This window comes from Micropterus dolomieu, linkage group LG03 (assembly GCF_021292245.1).
Source record: "Micropterus dolomieu isolate WLL.071019.BEF.003 ecotype Adirondacks linkage group LG03, ASM2129224v1, whole genome shotgun sequence".
NCBI classification, from domain to species: Eukaryota; Metazoa; Chordata; class Actinopteri; order Centrarchiformes; family Centrarchidae; genus Micropterus; species Micropterus dolomieu.
Window position 1 is genome coordinate 17,327,872 of NC_060152.1, and position 19,955 is coordinate 17,347,826.

Consider the following 19,955-nt stretch of genomic DNA (forward strand, 5'->3'; position numbering starts at 1 on the left):
CATAGGTGTGCCAGTCCACCCAGGGAAACAATGATTCATGCTTCTCTCTCCTGTTTCCTTTTTTGACACACTTTAATCCCTCCTTTATCCATGCTCGGCAGGTGTGTGTGTGTGTGTGTGTGTGTGTGTATGCATGTTGGTGTGTTTCTTTTTGTCTGTGTGTGTCTGAAGGCTAAGAAGGGACTAAGAAGTTTGGGAATAGCTGCAGTATTGTGCACTATTATCCCTCCTATCTTCTGTCTTCTTCTCTCTCGCTTCCAAGTATATTTTAGCTACCTCACAATCTGCAATCTAGCCATGGTTTATACATTCAGGATTTGTTGTTTATTGTATATATTGGTATAAGTTTCAACAGGATTACACCACTCTCACTTTTAGATTATGTTACGCTATTATCCCCCTATACAGTATGTATCACATACACATGCACACATCAGATAAGCCCCTCAGACATCAGATTTATTTATACACTCACTCTCTTTCACACCCAGATCTTATGCAGTAGCTGACAGTCATCAGGTTAATCTCTGCTGAGTCTTACACAATCGTGTGTCTTTTTACATTATCGCTCAATGCTTAACATTTCACTGTCAGCTCACTGAAGACAGCATTAAGTATGTGCTTAGGGAGCAGCACTTGCAGGTTTGTATCCTTTAAACATACATACATGTCTTACAGTACAGGTGCTTGTGCATTGTAGATGTGTGTGATCATACACGTGTGTGTATGTGTGTGTGTGTGTGTGTGTGTGTGTGTGTAGTAAGGAACTTTAAGGCACTTTGGTGCCAAACTCATTTTATGGGAAATATTAATCATGTTCAAGCAGAGAGGCATGCATAATGAACTGCTGCGGACAGAGTCAGGAAAGAGGAGGAAGAAAAGATCAGAGTCGTTATAATAGATGGAATATATGAAGATGAATACTTCCTCCTTCCTCTTGCATTTGCACTCTGCCAGGTTATTGTTCTCTCTTAAAAACAGGTCCCACTGCAAGCAAACCTGTAGCTATATTTAGAGCCAAACAGAATATTACACGCAGAACCATTTTCACTGAGCACACAGGGCAGAGATATTTCCGTTTCCCACTTTAAAGCGAATACTTTTGTCTTCAAAGATGATGTCATGTCCCCTACAGCGGGAAGTGATGTTGCTCCTGCTCTCCAACATGCCATTCTAGCTATGTGCTGTGAAGCTCAATCCGTCTGTCAAAGCCTTGATCAATATTCCTTTAGATGTGTTAAGGAGTGCTCAGGCTGAGGCAACTATGGATGAGTCAGAGTTGATTCATATCCACTAGGGCCTTAGAATGAGGGATCATGTATTCTTAGGTAGCATGTGATGGGGCATGCTAATGGGCTGATTGCTCTTTTTATTTAAAAACGAGTGTAATTCTGTTATAATGAGCAATTTCTGTAATCAGCAGTAAATGTTGATAAAGCGCTGTATTCAGAAATGTTATCCGTAAATCGATGACAAGGAAAGGACACATAAACGCAATCAGCTTTCATTCTCCAAAGCCAATGCTCCTGCAGGGAAGCGGTCTTCAGCTAGAATTTCATCTCTTGTCTGTTGGGCAGGCAGTGTGCATGCTTGCCTGTATGTGTCTGTGTGTTCCTACAATGCCAGTGGCTACTGTCATGCCTCATGCAGTTTATTTCATGTTCCTGCCGCTGGCTAAAACAAAGCATTAACATTGGCCTGCAGTTGCTTCAATTCATTTACAAAGAACAATGACAGTGAAGGAGCAGTCTTATTTAATGTTTATTTCATGTTGCACAGTGTGGGCGTTCAGAAGTGGGAAGCGGCTTGGCTTGGTTGAGAGATCGCCTGTGTTAGAGAGGATGAGTGTGTACTCAGTAAGTGCATGTCTGTAAGTTTTTGTATGTGAATTTATGTTTTGGCATGACAGCACATAGCTGTAGGAGAATGTGCTATCAACAGAACCTTCAGTTTGTTAGTCCAGAGTGGAGGTTGTGTATGAGAATGGATGTGAAAGCAGAACGCAGGAGGAAACCTGCTGCCGGGCCTTTTACTACTGGTCCACTGGCCTCATCTTGTCCAAACCGGAATAATGGAATCATACTTGAGCTGTGACTAATAGCTCCATGTTTTATTTGTTACAGAATATTCATTTTTCTTGTAAAATTGAAGAATAAAGTGAATTTTGTAGCAGCATCTTTATGTACCAGATACATACAAATAAACTGCTCTAAATTTTAACCTAGAGAAGGAATTATGAAAAATTTGGGACTTGGAGAATAAAACATTTAAAAACATTCAAACATGGTAAAATTGTCAAGTCAAGTCAAAGTTTATTACAACCCGATATCAGAAAGTATGTTTCAAAGGACTGTACATAAAATAAAAGAAGATTTAGAAAAATTTGCTAAATATTTAAGAATGTATAAAAGTGAGTGAAATTACATATAAAACATTAAAAACAAAATATTTGAAATATTATTATATTTTATATAGAAAGTGAGGTAAAATACAACAATACACAATATTCACATAAGACTCCTGTACATTTATACCTGCAAACAGAAACATATACAAAAATGTACATAACCATGCTCACATAAAACTGAATATAAGCTGGGTTGCCATAATTTAATACTTAGGGCAGACTAAATAAGGTTGAAGGCCGATGTGAATAGATAGTTTTGAGTTTACTTTTGAATGAGTCAACCAAGCATTTTGTTACCTTCAAGCCAGAGCAGGTATATGCCGAATAACTAGAGGTGATAAGTAGTTAAAAATTGAATTTTGAAATCAGATAGCATGTACAGGGAGCCAATGTAATGAAATAAGAAATACAATTGATTTTCATGTGCTCTATATCAGTGTTGGCAGTACTTTTTACGCAGCAAAGAAGGCTATTTTAATTATTGGAGTTTTACTACAGCTCAGTTCTAACCTCAGAGAGGTCTAACCGGCCCCAAACATCGCTATCTAGGATAACACACTTTATGTATCTTTGTCTGTGAATTTAATTTACTTTTAAGCAAGCAAAAGGAACATACAGTCCCCTCCAAAAGTATTGGAACAGTAAAGCAAATTCCTTTGTTTTTGTTGTTCACTGAAGACATTTGGGTTTAAGATCAAAAGATGAGTATGAGACAAGAGTTCAGAATTTCAGCTTTGATTTCCTGGTATTCACATCTAGATGTGTTAAACAACTTAAGCATTATAACCGTTTGTATTAGACCATAGCATTCTTAGGTGAGCTAAAGTAATGGAACAAATAATCTTAAAGTAAAAAACATATAATAATATTTGGTGGCATAACCCTTGCTTGCAATAACTGCCTCAAGCCTGCGACCCATCGACATCACCAAACTGTTGCATTCTTTCATTTGTGATGCTATTCCAGGCTTTTACCCCCACTTTTTTCAGTTCTTGTTTGTTTCGGGGTGTTTCTCCCTTCAGTCTCCTCTTAAGGAGGTGAAATGCATGCTCTATTGGGTTAAGGTCAGGTGATTGGCCAGTCTAAAACCTTCCACTTTTTTCCCCTGATGAAGTCCTTTGTTTTGTTGGCAGTGTGCTTTGGGTCATTGTCCTGCTGCATGATAAATTTCCTCTTGATTAGTTTCAATGCATTTCTCCGTAAATTGGCAGACAAAATGTTTCTGTCCACTTCTGAATTCATTTTGCTGCTACCATCATCAGTTACATCATCAATAAATATTAATGAGCCTGTTCCAGAAGCAGCCGTGCAGGCCCAAGCCATGACATTACCTCCACCATGCTTCACAGATAAGCTTGTATGCTTCGGATCATAAGCAGTTCCTTTCTTTCTTCACACTTTGGCCTTTCCATCACTTTGGTAGAGATTAATCTTGGTCTCATCAGTCCATATGATTGTGTTTCAGAACTTTTACGGCTCATGTCTGTACTTCTTTGCAAATTTCAGTCTGGCCTTCCGATTCTTCCTGCTGAGCAGTTTGCATCTTGTGGTGTGGCCTCTATATTTCTGCTCTCTGAGTCTTCTTTGAACAGTGGATTGTGATACCTTCACTCCTGCAATGTGGAGGTCGTTGGTGATGTCACTTACTGATGTTTTGGGGGTTTTCTTCACAGCTCTCACGATATTTCTGTCATCAACTACTACTACTAGTACTATGTACTGAGCAACAGACAAGTTGACGTCTGTTGCTCAGTACACCAGTAGTTTCTTTCTTTTTCAGGACATTCCAAATTGTTGTGCTTGCTATACCCAACGTTTGTCCACTGGCTCTGGTCGATTTTCCTTCTTTTCTCAGCTTGACAATGGCTTTCTTTTCTCCCATAGACAGCTCTCTGGTCTTCATGTTGGTTTTATCCTCTTTAACGGGAAATACGGTCTTTATAGGTTTGAACCAAGGATGAAAACTTGGACTAGTCATGCAGAGCTATTTAATGTTTGGACAATCAACCTAAAAGGCAACACCTGGGCAACAAAAAACATCTGTCAGTCACATGTTCCAATAGTTTTTCTCACTTGAAAAATGGGTGAGAGAGAAATTTTTGGCGCCCCCCAAAGAGGTTTTAGCGACGCCAAAGGAAAATCCTCAGCGCAAAAAAACACAACCTTTCAAATCCTCTCTGAATGTGTTTTAATAGCCATTTATCAAACAACTGTTGAGCAAGCAGAACATAAACTTAAATACAACGTCTTGACTTCAGCAGCTGTGGATGAGAGGAGAGGTGTCTCCTCAGGGAGATCGGGATCCTTTCATGCAGCCCTGTGTATAGTGGCTCGCCAAAGTCACTTTTCGTTAACCAACCAATCACAGCCTGGAGGAGGCGGGACATTAAAAAAAGGTTGAGGCACTGCAGCGAACGTTAGAAATGTTTAACTCGTTGTTCTGTATGCACAGTTGTTTTTTTTTGTTTTTTTTTATTTCTGACAAGTTAATTTGCATAAACAAATGAGACTGACCACCATGTAGAGCATTTTTCTTGCACAATAATTTAGTGACTGAAAACAACTCACAGAAACTACTGTTTTATCCAACTGGAATTAATATTAGGCTACTAATGGTAAACTATAGTAGCCTGTACTATTATCTGAAATTATGACTTTACAAACATTAGCACTAATCAAACCTTAACCACAGTGTTGTAGGCTAATATCAGAAAATGGTTTTATTTGTGAAACAGCTAAATCTCTACTAATAAACTATCTGTAGGCTGATCATCCAAATAAAGTGTAACCTGTAAATATATTATTATATGAACATTATAGTTTCTATTTAATGTTATATAATTTGTTTATCAAATGGTCAGAAATAACAAGAAAATGTATAGATTTCGGTCATTGCCTTTACTGAACACGTACCCATCATTCTTACTGTTGTGCAAAGTCACTCACCAAAGGCCCATTCCGAGCACGGAAAAACCCTGCCGTTAAACAGTTCAGCGGGTTTCTTTGACAAGACTGAATTAATAAAATATTAACATTTGCATATTTGTCACTATATCATTATTATGGCTATGGCTATCTGCAGCACCAACTATACTGGAGGCTAGTTCAAATTCGCAATTAAAGAAGACAGCAAGCAATCCTTCTGCACCTCCGTTTCAGGAAAAACCAAAGATGTATGTGGCAGTGTGCTTCTATAGTGGGCGTTGGTTTGAAAAGATGATCTGTCACGGGAGATTTATAATCGTGTCCTTATTTCAATGCAATTTCTCCGTCCATTTGCTTGTTTCCGGTTTACACGTCAACCACCAAACTTCCTGTAAATAGTCTGAAACTCTGAACCATCCAAAAAATACTTTCACACCAGAAACGAACCGAACCATTGTTCAGTTTGATCCGGACTGAGACTACCTCTTTTCATCGGACCAAATTTTGTCTGTTTGGTCCGGTCCAACCGAGGTAGGTGTGAAAGCCCCCTAAATCCCAACTTCTGAGGATCTTTCAGATTTTCAGAAATCTGGATTATGCCGCATGTGTGGCCACAAGGGGGTAGTATACATCTAAATTCTGCGACTCCTTAGAGCTAATGTGTCCAAGACCTGTCTCATACAATGACAAAGTGACTTTTTAGATGTCACTAAACAAAATGGCTCCATGGGCTGTATTTGTAAATAATAATTGAAATGCAATTATGTATGACTTTAAACTATTGTTGGCGGGAGGGGGGGATTTGCTGCTAATACTTATTTTCTATTTATTCTCCTCTAGGAGCTGATTGTAGCCAATAATGTGATAGATCTGCCTCCTCCCTCTCCCCCCAAACCCAAAACTATCATCCTACCTCCCAACTGGAAAGTGGCCCGGGACCCTGAAGGCAAGATCTACTACTACCATATTGTCACAAGGTTGGTATTGCTGTGTGTCTGTGATGTGTAAGTTTATGAAACCCCCTACATGGATTTCTGTCTGACATGACTTCTGTCTGAGCACTAGGCAAACACAGTGGGACCCTCCAACCTGGGAAGGAAGTAGTGACAACACTAGTGTGGACCATGAATCTGAGATGGACCTGGGAACGCCCACCTATGATGAGAATCCTTCCAAGGTGAGCTTTTAGCAGTGGTTGTGTTTGTGTGTTGTGAATTGTAAAATATTTTTAGTACTGCACTAAACCTTTTTGTCTTCTGGATAATAGCTACATAGTGAAAAGGAAAATTTATGTTTCTTCATTGACAATGAGGAAGTATCCTCTTCACTTTCTCATTTGATTCCCAGAAGGTTTGCGCTTTGATGCAAAACATGATTATAGAGTTTGTTCCTTGAGGTAACTGAAGATGCTGCACTAGTGATTACTTTCAGCTGTGTCTCAAGCGGGGGAAAAAAGCAGCACAACGCCATATTTATTGAGTGTTATGACCTCGCCGATGACTCCTCCTTGTAAAATGGCTTCATCAGAATCTGCATGGAAACAAATATTTGAAGAGACAATCCTCTCGCCCCAGCCCCTGCTCATCTGTTTGTCCCTTAGCCTCAAGGCTGTAAGGGGAGGGGTGGCTCAGCTCATCTCTTCTTCCTCTGACTCGTTTGTTTTCCCTCTTCATTTTTATCCTGACTTTGAGGATAATGGAAACCATCTGGAAGACCAAGCATTCATTTGCGTTTTTTTTTGTATTATAGTCCAATGACCAAGGTGCCCCTTTTGTCTCTTTTTAAAAGATGTAACTGAGTTGGGGGAAAAAAGCATCAAAAACTGACATGGCGAACGTTTTCCGCCAAGAACAGCTACAAGTTCATGGACCATTTGCCAGCATGCGTTTAGACCGAGGTGGTGTACATGTCCAGCACTTGAAACTATGGCACATGCTCTGCACTTGTAAAGCGTCCGATTTCACTGTTTCTGGATTCCTAGCCCTGGCACTATGTGTGTTTGTGTGTGATCCTTGCCACTTTGTTGTGGGTATAGGCAGTCAGCTGTTGCCTGCTTGCCTTTGTTGTTGAAGCTTGCGCCAGAGAGGCAGCACCCTGGCAGGATATCCCTGCTTCATGTCAAGTAGCTGCTGAGCAGGTGCTGTTTGATGCCCTACTGACCTTGACAGCTACTGTTTTGCAGCCAGATGTCATGTTTGATTGAGTTGATCCACAGGTGGGGCCTCACTTGTGATTTAAATTTAAGTAAATTACTCTGCTGGATTATGCCAGTATGACATGGTAATACTGTCTTCCACTATAGCTAAGAAAAAGTCTGACAAATTGATGAAAGAAGTCAATTGGGATGGGAGTTCCTTTTTGCAAATCCAAGATTTTAATCTGAAGCAAGTTATATTTGTTTGCAAACAAGGATTTTAATCATATCTGTCTCCTCTGTTATGTTGTTACAGTTCTCCACAAAGACAGCTGAAGCAGACACTTCCAGTGAGCTGGCTAAAAAGAGTAAAGAGACATTTCGCAAAGAGGTGAGTCTTTGAATACAATGTTTGGAGCAATTTTATTTAACTCCAGATGTTTCCGTTTTCTCAACCTCTTCCAGATATCCATGCAAGTTTTAATTCGTTTTTACATATTCGTGTGTGTGTGTGTTACTCAGATGTCCCAATTCATAGTGCAATGTCTAAATCCTTATCGGAAGCCAGACTGCAAACTTGGACGCATCAGCAACACAGAAGACTTCAAACACCTGGCTAGAAAGGTAAGATTAAATAATAAGATGTTTCCACATACAGTTACAACTTCGACTAATGCTGAGAGGCTGTGAACCTTTCCTTGGCCTCGAGGTGGTCAAAGCACAATGAGAGCATTGGACGGCTTTTTTACTTAAAAGGAAAAGTTTTAAAAGTTTCCCTCAAACCAGAACTAAATAGTTGAGCTCCCACGATTTTGTCTCCAGCCAAGTGCTTTTGTATTGTGCCTCTGGAAGAGACTATATGTAAACTATTATCTCCCTCTCTTTTGTTTTACTCATTCCTTTCAAAAAGCTCTTTTCAACCAGTGTTTCTTCAAAGGGCAGCATTCTGTTTTTCCATGGTTCCCGGTGGGTCCATGGGTTGTGTATGTAGGGAGTGGCTTGCACTGAGTGCCACTCGGACATACCAGGACTCTGAGGCCATGGGCACAAACAGAAAGACGAGCTGGGCTTCCCTCATTTAGAGATTGCGTTTTATTGTTTGAAATTATAAAGGGCAGAGTTCCTAAAAGAGAATTAACCATCCAACCACTGTACCACAACTTAGATATACATTGTAATTATATAATTTACTGAGGTCTGGTGACAAGAAACATGTCTAACTCTTTCCTCTGCCCACTCTTCCAGCTAACTCATGGAGTTATGAATAAGGAGTTGAAAGCTTGCACCAATCCTGAGGACCTTGAGTGTAATGAGAATGTGAAGCACAAGACCAAGGAGTACATCAAGAAGTACATGCAGAGATTTGGCTCCGTGTACAGGCCCAAGGAGGACACAGAGGTGTACTAGCCTCAGAGGTCACAGATGTTACACTTGCTCTGCGCTAACACAGGAGAAGCACAGATCTGCCTTTCCATTCACTCCTTCATGTATGTACTGGCCAGTCTGAACCGTGAAGTAGTTTCTTACACGTATTTATGACTAGGAATTGCACTGCTGGCCAAGAAGCTCTCCGGGCCCCCCGGATGGATCGCTGAGGAATCCAATCTTCTCGAAACTCCAGGTGCAGTGGGTGCAGTGCTCTCAAAAGATGACACTGAGGGGTGCTACAGATACTGATGTTTTCACAGACTTTGATTTTAAGAAATTTTCTTTTTCATTTGTTGCTCTTAAATGTTCCCGAGATGATCACCTCAATTCCACTTTTTAAACTCTTCTAGCCCTGAATGAGGATTACTCAGTGGAATCAGTTTTTGGTATCATATTTATCAAAGTTTTTTTTGTTACTGTCCACTGTTAAAAATGTATCAATGACAGAACAGTCCAGACCCCCCCCCCACCCAATACTTCCTTTTACTTGTGCACGCTTCATCTCCCTGCCACTGACTCTGTATCTGGTGCTGCTTTTAACTGGGCTGTGGAGGTCCAAGCTTCCACTACTCAAACCCTGCCTTTCTTAACCACAAGACATTTGGAGCCTCTGTTGTTTTATGAGTGCATGATGTAGGGTGAGGTAAGCGTGGAATCCCATGAAATTCCTACATTTTACATGTCTCCAGCTTCAAGTAATATGCCCTTAACGGGGATGAGTTTTACTCACAATAGACTTGGGGAGCAGCCAATAACCAGCAGGTTGGCAGTGGGGTTAGTGATCAATATTTACATGTTTTTTATCAATTTATGTATAATAACGGGAGCAGGGTTTGAATGCTATGTTAGATGTGCTGTTTAGCTGTGTATCCATTTTTCCCATTTCCTGTCCAACCCCTACTCCGGCCTGTTCTGCCCTTTTTCCTCTTCTTGCTGAAAATGAAGGTTGTAGCATTGGCATTTTAACAGTTTCTAAACGTGTGTTCTGATTCTTTTTTTTAAATCATTTATATGTCCCAGTGTGACATTTAGAGACATTTAGGTTGGCATTGCTCCACAAACTGTCACTCATTAATTTCCAAGATTTTTACGGTATCAAGGTAGATTCATTAGTATTAGGTCACAAGTTTGTTGCAGCCTATGAAATTGCATTAAATAAAGTTCCAACTTATGTACATTGCTTTATATGTGAATATATTGAAGAATAGTTTTGGGAATGTTTAAATAAGCAGACACTTTGTAAAAGGACTATCATTTCATGATTGAAAGTGTAAATAATGTGTACAAAATTACCAAAGCTGTACGCAGGAGTGTCGTGTCAGGGAGCACAGTGAGCCCGCCCATCTTCACCAGCTCAGCCCTCCTGATGCAGTTCCCCACATAAGTCTGTCAAACTTAGGACCCCACTGACTCGCAGCCCTCTGTTTTATTTCAGTGGTGGAGAAGATTTTCATGTTTTTGTTAATTTTGTCTATTTTTTTCTATGTACAAAGTACGTTTCACCCTACTCTACTGTAAGTATTGTGTAAGCACATTGTCATACCGAGTGTACAAACATTTTAAAAGATAATAAACTTTTTTTGTAAAATTATGTGCCGTTGAATCTGCTTCACTTGGGTGTCAGTTATATAGACTTCAACAGATCTTACCAAATGTGAGTGACCTCTGTTACATGATTAGATGAGTGCACACCCAATCCCATTTTAGATTGGCTCCCTCCTCTAATTATCGGTGCACATGCTGTAAATGCCACTAAAGCACATATGTACAGTGTTGAGCCAGAGGTTTGGCCCCAGTAAAGGGAATCAAAGTGATCGACTGCCTTCATTCGAGACGTTCATTGTGCTCTAAATATGGAGACCCGTGACGAGTGGAGAGAGGCGCTGCTGTGCTTGCCCTCTCTCCTTTGTCCCAACCCCCCTCCAGTGAATGCACATTCCACAGCCCCATGCCTGTGTGCTACAGACCGCAGTTAAGCAGTCCCGTCTGGAGTGTGTGACGGCATGTAACACTGCCCTAGGCCATGCAAGATGCCTGCTCCCACTTAGAACTGAATGCAAAGAGATCATTAACAGATTTGGGTGCAGAGGGGGAGCAGGAGCAGTCAGATTGTGCCTCAGAGAGAGAGAGGAAACTTTCCTCCAGAATATTTTGGATGGCGCTATTATTTTCATATCAGCCTTAAATTATTAAATACTACTTAACCGATTTCCCTCAGGATTTTGAATAGGAAATGTTCTTATACACTAAATCCCTTGATAAGGTGTACTATATTCTAAATATGTCCAAACTTCCTCACTGTGTAATCTATCAAGTGGGTTTTATATTTTACTGAAAGTGACAGACCTCTATATAGGACTGTGGTTGTGGTCCAGTTCAACAGTAACTTTCATATTTCCATGAACGTTAAGAAGTTACTCTAAATACAAAGGCATATAATATAGTATCCAAATTATATAAGCGATGCCAGATTACATGCTTATTGTTTATTGTTTAGGATGTATGGGAGGTATGACACAAGATACCTGAAAATAAAACTACATGTCTGAAACTACTGAGGTTTGTTGAATCTTTGTCATTTGTCCAATCAGATAAACTCACAAACTTCTTCATCAACATTTATTTCAAACATTTAGTATGGGTATTTTAACTGTTGGCTATATCAATTTGTTTTTAGCTACTATTTTAGCTATTTAGCTATCCTATACTTTAAGCTAATGATTATTAGCTAGCTATCTAGTTTCACCCTGACCCATTACATTTATTGTTAGATAGTTCAACTGTTTATTTGTTGCTTTTAGCCATCTATTTTAGCCATTTATCATTTATTTAAGAGTAAAAGTGATGCCTAATTGTTAGCGGTTTGTTTTAACCATTTAGCCTTTTAGCTGTTTCAACTTCTCTGCTTTCTTGCTAGTTTTACTAGTTACTAGTAACTAGTTTTTAGACACTCTTAGAAAATAGTGTTGATTTTTTTTTAATTCAATGTAAATGTAAATTGTAATTCAAATGTTTTTTTGGTGTTTTTTTCAAATTAATTGAGCTACTCCACAGTCACATGAGCCACAAGCAACTGGGTACTTCATTGCAGCATAAAGACAAGTTTCATCTACTGCATGGTGCTGCTTACTGTGTAGAGTTCTTTGTTTAAAAAAAAGGAGCAGTGAATTGTCAAAGTTATTTAATAAATGCATAAAACTCTTACAAAAACACATTGGCATATCATTAGGAAATATATACACAAAACCATACCTGGCTGGCGTTAAAAAAATATCAAACCATCTGAGGCCATCACATAGTGTAACTTGGACACAGCAGATGTCCATGGTTCTCATAGATTTTATTTAGTTTTAGACTTTAAATGGTGATGAAATAAATACAAAAGCAAGATGGCAACTTGGACACGAGCATTGGTGTTAACAGTGTCTTTGAAATTTTTTTGTGTTATCTAAAATGAGAAATCAAAGTGACAAAAATGGACCTGTGTATTATGAATGTAAGGACAATAGAGTAATTTCTATTCCCTTTCGTCAGTCGTCACAGTTCATAAATGATCTCACTTTAAGTCATGACTTATCAAAAGAAATCAATATTCAAGATATTTACATAGGTGATTATGAAGAAGAGCTAAGAAAGGTGTTTTTATATTTCACAAAATGCTTCATTTTCATGTCTTCTGATGAGATTTGAAACATCACTGGTGCATAATATATCCTCAGTGTAAATAAATACCAAGGGTACTTAGTGACTGCAGCAAAAAAACAAGAAAAAAACAAAACAAGGTAACAAATCTTTAAAACAATTTTGAGGAGTTCCTATCTACACATTAGATTAAGTGTTCTTCTAAAGAAAATAACTGCAAGCATCATTGGGATGGTTAGGAAGATTCAACCTTTCACTTGGCCATGTAAACCCATAATTGGTTTCCTTGGATTTTTCTTCTCTTTTTAGGCATGCACATGTGCACAGAAATGATCCCAAATAGGGAAAGTCACATCATGTTGGAAAGCAGTGTTTTTGGAAGACTTTTTGGCAAAAATCAACTGCAGTACCAAAGTGGTTGCTGAAGTTGTGATTCATAAAACAAGGCTAGCCACACTAGAAAAGTGATGATCTAAGCCGTCCATATTTGTTTACAATAGCAAGTGGAAGGCTGATATTTCTTAGAGGGTATGGGGGATAAATCTGATTACTGTCCAAATTACACATAAACAGTGGTTTGAGAAAAATGTAACTCGTGCAACATGTGTAAACACATACTGTTTCCTGCCAGTAACCAAACACTCACAGTACTAGCATTTGTGCGCATGTAAATTGCATTATAAATGCACTTATTGTATTGTATGTGGAGGTCATTGTAGGTCTAATCCAATCTGACTAGGTTTCTGCACTATCCATTGAGAAAGGGATTGAAGATTAACCAGAATTGAAAAATTTTCCCGCAGTAGTGAAAGTCGCGACACTGTGTATGTTCATTTCCTGTATTAACTGTTGATTTGCTTTGTATTGAAAACAGACACATCACATGCGATTTTTCAAGCAATCGGATCCATGTAAAATCATATGGTGACATAAACTGGAGTTGAGGAAAGTGTTCCAAGAATAAATTTGTTCTTTTGGTAAAAACAGAACTATAAGTGTCTAACAAAGCAATCAGAACAACCAAAGGCAGCCTCCAACAGTGACAGAGGCTTTGATATCAGAGTGCCTCCCTTGTCATTGCAATGGAAATTCTTCACTTGAGTCTTTTAGTGTCACACATGTGTTTGAGGAGCCGTCAGACCACAGAAACACCCTGTGTGGGGCAGTTAAGAACTGTTACCACGTCAGGCCTCTCGATGCGGGCCAGTGCAGAACACAGCAGTCCCAGAGTGGAGCCTTCTTTCTGGGCCCAGTTAGAGAGGAGCGTGTGAGCTGGGGCCTCTCCACGCCCAAACAGGTCCAGCTGTTCAGGCTCATAGCCCAGCGCTGCGCCCAGCTGCCTCCACCCCTGACCCCCTCCCTCTTGCAGGAGACGCTCCACCTCTTCCTGTCTGTGGGGGGGTAGGTTGATGTACAGACGATTGTCCTGCTTGCTGTCCCTCTTAGTACCTGTGGAAACACAAACAAAATTAGCTTACCATTTGGCTATTTCTACCAAGAAAACTAACCAATAGGATATTTTCAGTGATAATAATAGTATTTATGTTATTAATGGTTATGATAATACTGGCAAAAATGGCAATGTTAACTATTTTAAAGTCTGAAATTAGAACGCTTCCTTGTCATTTTTCTTGTGGGAAACATTTGTGCCCTGTGTTTCAATGTTTCTTCCCACAAACCCACTACATGTATCCTTGAGGCTTAACAAATGTGTCAAATGCATTTACTTCCTCATAAATAACAAGTCAATATTGAAAGTACTTTGAAACTTGCATCATTATATACAGTACATATTTGCTACCCAGCAGTCTTTCTCTTCACTGCCTTCCTTTTGTTGGCACATTGCTATAGTTCTTGGTGCAATACTGAAATGAAATGCCTGAAACTGGTGGCAGGAAAGCACATACATCTTGCATCGTACGGTTGAAAAAATGGAGGACAATAGTGTTCTGTCTGGAACACTAAATACATTTCCTTTTTCTAATACAACCCTTTAAGTCCCAGACCATTTGAAACTTTATAAACAAGGGCAATAAAATCAATTCTGAAATGTATGAGTAGTAAGGTAATGTGATAAGTATTAGTTTAAATTCTTGCCGCTTTCTTCAGGATTACATGTGATTCCCTTTTTTTCTTCAATAATCCAAACATCTAGTAATGCAGGCAAGTAAGTGCATTTCAGCACACTGAGTTAAGAAAGGTCTGGATGTTTTAGTAACTTTGTTAAAATATCTTCTGAAGCCTCTGAAAGCTTAATTTAGTTTAGTTTCAAAGAGCCTTTGTGTACCACACCTTTGCTTGGCTGGTTGTCCTGTAGGCTGTGGGAGTCCAGAAAAACACCGCTGTCACTTTGGAGCTTTTCCCCCTCTGGAGATGTTCCCAACTCAGCCGCACGGGCCTTAGATAGAGCCCTCTTCTGTTTACATGATCTCCAGCTGAGAAAAGCAGAGGAAAACAATGTCATTTAAGCTACCCACGGTGAGCTATTTCTCATTCCAGGGCCAATCTTATAATCATTATTAGATCCATTTAAGGACTAGGACTCATCCCTAGTGAATACCCACCATTTATAAGCCACATAAAGAAGCAGACCAAGCACAACGGCAGCCAGAACAGACACATAGGCCAGAATGTTGTTGCTGCCACCCTCATCGTGCAAGGTAAACTTAGGTGTTCCAGGGGAAGGACTGGACTCCCCTTCATCTGGCCAGCGAGGAGAATCACGGGTCCCATCAGGCCCATCCAGGGGAGGTCGAGACAAAATGTGCAGCTTCCTATCTATTGAGGTTGAGAGAAAGGGAGAGACGTGTCAGGGGTAGAATCATTGCATGTGCACATATGCACATCAGAAACACATTTGGGCTGCATAAATTAGGGCCAGAAATAATTCCACAGATGCCTGTGCAGCTGATGTCATCCCCATCCCCTGGGGTTTTGAAACCTTCCATTGCCCCTGTTTCCAGCCTTGTTGTCCCTCCTGCGGTCTGCATATTTTAGGATCAAACACTACAAGGTACTGTGCTGACCTCTCGGGAGTTAAAGGATCATGACATATGGACCCAGACTGTGTACAGATGACCTTACTCCTGGAGAGCGAGTGTAGCCATTTGGGAGCAAACACACTAGTTATCAGGGTCAGCAGCCTCCCCTGGCCTTCAGGTTCTTCAGGGCAGTTAACCTAAAGACCTGTCGAGCTCATACCAATTGGATTACAGCACTTAAGTGGGCTCTTTTTTCACTACTCATGTTTCCAAGTTCGGAGTGTTAAAGAGTGTTGAGGTGAGTTGTAGATGCAGGTGTCGACCATATGCCTTTGTATTCTAACCGACCCTCCCACTCCTTGTCCCTCTCCCTTTAGCTCATTCTTTTATCTTTTACTATTGCTGCCTTTCACTGCATTAGATCTTTATGGGATCAGGCTGGCAATATTAAAGCAAATTAAAAGACCAAAACCAACAATGCATTAGTCTGTTTTTCAATGCTTTCCAACTTCCTTACTGTCTGTGGCACTCAGAACCAAGCCCATTCATTCCTACTGAGGACATAAATCTTTATAAACAGGTAACAAAAATATAATTTTTGTTTGTTTATATGTTTTTAAAGGCCAAATAATTTAGTACAACAGCTGGTACTGTAAGTTTAACTTACAAAGGAGGATTCAAAAGTATATTTGTTGGGGACTATTTTCAGCTGCAGATTTAAATTTACAGCAGCATGGAAATGACTGTAGGATTGTCCTTAAGGAACATGTCCCCCAGAACAATGGTGTGGCTCATTTATCTGTTTTTAATCATTTTTGGACAGTGGAGGTCTATGGCACAAAGACATAAACTATGTCAGGCTTTGGCTACACAGAGACAAATATTTAGTTATTTGGATAAAGTTATTATTGTTTTGTTGTTTTTTGAATATATAGAATACCAGACTTGTCCTTTTAAAGTCAAATTCTTGCTGATAACTCACCCATGCAGAGTGTGTCAGAGTTGGGCATGCAGGCTCGGATCTCCACCTCACTGTCAGAACATTGGGCGCAGGGCTGGCAGGGTTTGGTGCTAAGATGCTCCTCAGAAAATGTTCCCAGGCCACAGATCTGGCACTGCGTGTTTCCCTGTGGGCCACACTCCTGTATAACACCCTCACCACGATTGCACTTGGAGCAAGGTGCACACAGCCCGTAGTTGCTCAAAAAAAAGTAGCCGTTGTCACATTCACATTGTGTGTCTTGAGTGGCAGAACAAGAGGCCACCATGGGGACGCTCGGTGGGCACTTGGCACAGGGAAGACAAGGGCCGAGGCCTTCAGATGAGGAAAATGTTCCTGGGAAACAAAATAAGTGTGAGTGTGGTTAAACTGTGTTTCTCTCACAAATAATCAGTGGCAATGATGAGACGCAGTGCCATTTAAAATCTTTCAGCCTCTTGAATTGATGAGAGAGATAATGATAAGGCAGGTCAAACATATTCCACATTGGTGCAATAACATTAGATTATAATTGCTTACCCTGGGGGCATGGTGTGCACTTGGTATCTTCTTTCCCACACTTTACCTCCACCCCAAAGCCAGAAGGACACAGACTGCAACACCGCCCTGTTTCAGTGAACTGGCCACTGGCACAGGCATCTCCGAAAGAAACCTCCAGTAAACAAATGACATAGTCAGAAAAAATGCCACCACTGTGTAACTAAACAAAAACTATCCATACAGGCTATTTTGAATCAACCGTTCATTTTGAGATGTTACACGATTCATATTTAACTTAAGAGGTTTTACTTTGTTCAAGGAGTTTTCTGCCTTACATTGCACATAGGAAGGAAATCACACACATCCCACCCATTCGTAATTAAAGAAGCGGGGAACTGGGTGAACTGAAAATGGCCCTTTTTATCTTTTCATCTGCCTCAGTTTTCACCCACAAAGTGCTCAGAGTCCTTATCTGCAAGTGGATCATGGAGAGCCCAACTTGAGTTATGACATGAGGGATAGATCGGACATTCCTAACGGCTTGTGCAGCAGGGGTGGTGCCTGACAGGAGAGGCTGGCTTTAATCAGATGGCTTTAGACCAGTGGAAAGAATAAGACATATAGGAGTGAAGAAAAACACTCAGAAAAGGAGGAAGTAAAAAAAGAGCTTCCAAATCAGATTGAATGACAAGGTGTATCTGTGTGTGTGAATACAGTATATGTGTGTTCATGTCTTGACATCAGAAAAGGAATGGGAGATATATAAAGACGGCGGTTCCAGCCCCAGGCAAGGGTGTCAGTTAACTAAGGCTGCCTGTTTGGGTGAAATGGGGCCTTTTAAGTCCCCGAGCCCTGCAGGTGTGTCTATGAAGGTCAGTATTTCACTGACTTCCCTTCTCCAGGCTCTGAACAACGGCATCTTAAACATGCACACATTTGAAGGGAGATTGGCCTACTCTGCCTGGGGGCTGACAAGAGCAAACAGATGTCTAACAACTAACCTCCTGCAAAGGAGAAAAGTAACAGCTAAACAACCCAATGATGTCTCTCTTTGTCTCTGAAGTTTGCCAAGAAACACAGGCAACATGTGGGAACCTGTAAAGCCTCCAACAAAAAAACACACACACACACACACACACACACACACCATGCATGCCCCCATTTGCAAAACACTGAAATATTCCATGCTGATACTACAGGAGAAGCCGCTTTGAAACAGGGCTCGCCTCGTTCCAAAAACAACAGCCAGTTTTACTGCGGCGCTTACAGAGGAGCCTGATGATATCTGAGCATCAGCCACAGAACCCAGATGAGACGTATTAGGGTGTTGGGGTGGTAGAGTCCAGCAGGCAGGAACCAGCAGGATGTTTGGAGTTGGCAGAACTGGACCATAATAACTTGTAGCACAAAGACTTTCTGATAGCTCTGGTTGGTCCTCCCTATGTGACAGATGGAGCTCCTCTGCTCCCACTAGCTTACCCTCAATCTATACATTGATAAATATTTGGTGACAGTGGCTCTGTTTTATTTTTACCATGAGCTTGGATTTCTGTAATTTTACAGTGCGTGGTGTGAGTCTGTAAGCCTGCCTGGAGAGCCAACTTGGCTCAGAGCAGGAAAGGCTTGGCACTTCACCCACTGGTGTCCCGTGTACAATAAAATATTTAGTCCATGCCCCATCACAAGGAACAGTGCTCCACTCAGTAGAGGAATGAGTAATCATTATTTACTGTATATACACTATGAAATAGTACTATATATGGATAACACTTAATGTTCATTGGTATGAGAAAATATTCCAGTATGGAATTAATATTAATTACACTTACCAGGAATTAATTGATAGTATTTATACTGTATGATTTCATATTAAATTCATCCTTACAGGAAATCAGACATTAAATAACGAATAAATCCACTTCATAAGAAAAAGTGTTTACCTTCCTTACATTGAGCCAGTATTGCATTTAAATTGGAAAAGAATCACAGTTTTAAGTTATGTGGCTGAGGAATCACAGAAAGAGGGAGCATAGTTAGCTCTGATTGTTGCAGTCAAACAATTACATTGCTAGTTTTACTTATGTGGTACATAAATCAACATGCTTTACCATTTAAACATTGATTTAACCCTATTCTATTGAATTAACAACTATCAACAATCATTGTGGAACACTTACCACCTTACTATATTTTCAAAGGATTAATTTGGTTTGCGTGCACCAGAGAGTATTCAGTCTTGTCTATTGCCTTGGGGGCAGAATGTCTGAAGGAAAGGGGGCTGCAGTTGGTTTTTCCATTTAGGTAAGAAGCTGCAAACTGAAGGGATTCCCCAGTGAGAACAGACGGACCACCGAGGAGCACTGCTTTCAATGGGGCTCTCAACTCCACGGCTGCTGGAGTCACTCAGTCATCGCGGATCACATGCACACACATACACACACACTTCATTTCAGCCTTCTCTGTGCCTGAAACATTTCCTGTGCCCTTTTGAAGTGAGACCACGTTTGAACCGCATAGGCTGGAGTTTCCACAGTTAATCTAATCTGTGTGAAAATAAAGTCACAAAAGGATGCTCTCTCCTTCTTTTCATGGGAAGACAATGACACATGAGCTTTCACAATCTGACTGTGACAGCAACACACAAGAGGGAAAGTTGTCTAAGCTGCACATCCCATCTCCACTGATTATTGTCATTAGTAGACACGAAGCCTAAGGTACAAGTGGGTTTCTCTTCTTCAGGCAGAAAGCTCACCCAAAACTAGGATCCTGGATCTAATAAGACAACACAGAGTGATCCAATAACTATTAATCTACTGATTTTCACCTTTCCTCCAAGAGTTGAGAAGTGGATGGATTTCTAAATGATCATGAGGTCTTTCCCTTAAGAAATCTACTTAACTACTATATGGAAATTCAAATGACTGTGGTAACAACATACCCCCCCCCCCCCCCCCCCCC

The 19,955-nt window shown here is 40.4% G+C and overlaps 2 protein-coding genes across 4 annotated transcripts in view; one reads left to right on the forward strand and one right to left on the reverse strand.

Moving 5' to 3' along the window:
• The window catches only part of setd2 (SET domain containing 2, histone lysine methyltransferase), a 53,182-nt gene extending 42,697 nt beyond the window's left edge, over nt 1–10,485 (forward strand). For all 3 annotated transcript variants that reach the window (XM_046045528.1, XM_046045527.1, XM_046045526.1), the window contains 5 exons: nt 6,173–6,309; nt 6,398–6,509; nt 7,783–7,857; nt 7,989–8,090; nt 8,712–10,485. In XM_046045528.1, coding sequence (XP_045901484.1) covers nt 6,173–6,309; nt 6,398–6,509; nt 7,783–7,857; nt 7,989–8,090; nt 8,712–8,873 — 588 coding nt within the window. In that variant the 3' untranslated portion in view covers nt 8,874–10,485. The remainder of the gene's footprint in view (nt 1–6,172; nt 6,310–6,397; nt 6,510–7,782; nt 7,858–7,988; nt 8,091–8,711) is intronic.
• Nucleotides 10,486–12,060: 1,575 nt separating this feature from the next.
• The window catches only part of nradd (neurotrophin receptor associated death domain), a 9,505-nt gene continuing 1,610 nt past the window's right edge, over nt 12,061–19,955 (reverse strand). The window contains exons 2-6 of the mRNA XM_046045063.1: nt 17,037–17,169; nt 16,500–16,853; nt 15,101–15,314; nt 14,829–14,971; nt 12,061–13,985 (exon numbers count right to left, since the gene is read on the reverse strand). Coding sequence (XP_045901019.1) covers nt 13,672–13,985; nt 14,829–14,971; nt 15,101–15,314; nt 16,500–16,853; nt 17,037–17,169 — 1,158 coding nt within the window. The 3' untranslated portion in view covers nt 12,061–13,671. The remainder of the gene's footprint in view (nt 13,986–14,828; nt 14,972–15,100; nt 15,315–16,499; nt 16,854–17,036; nt 17,170–19,955) is intronic.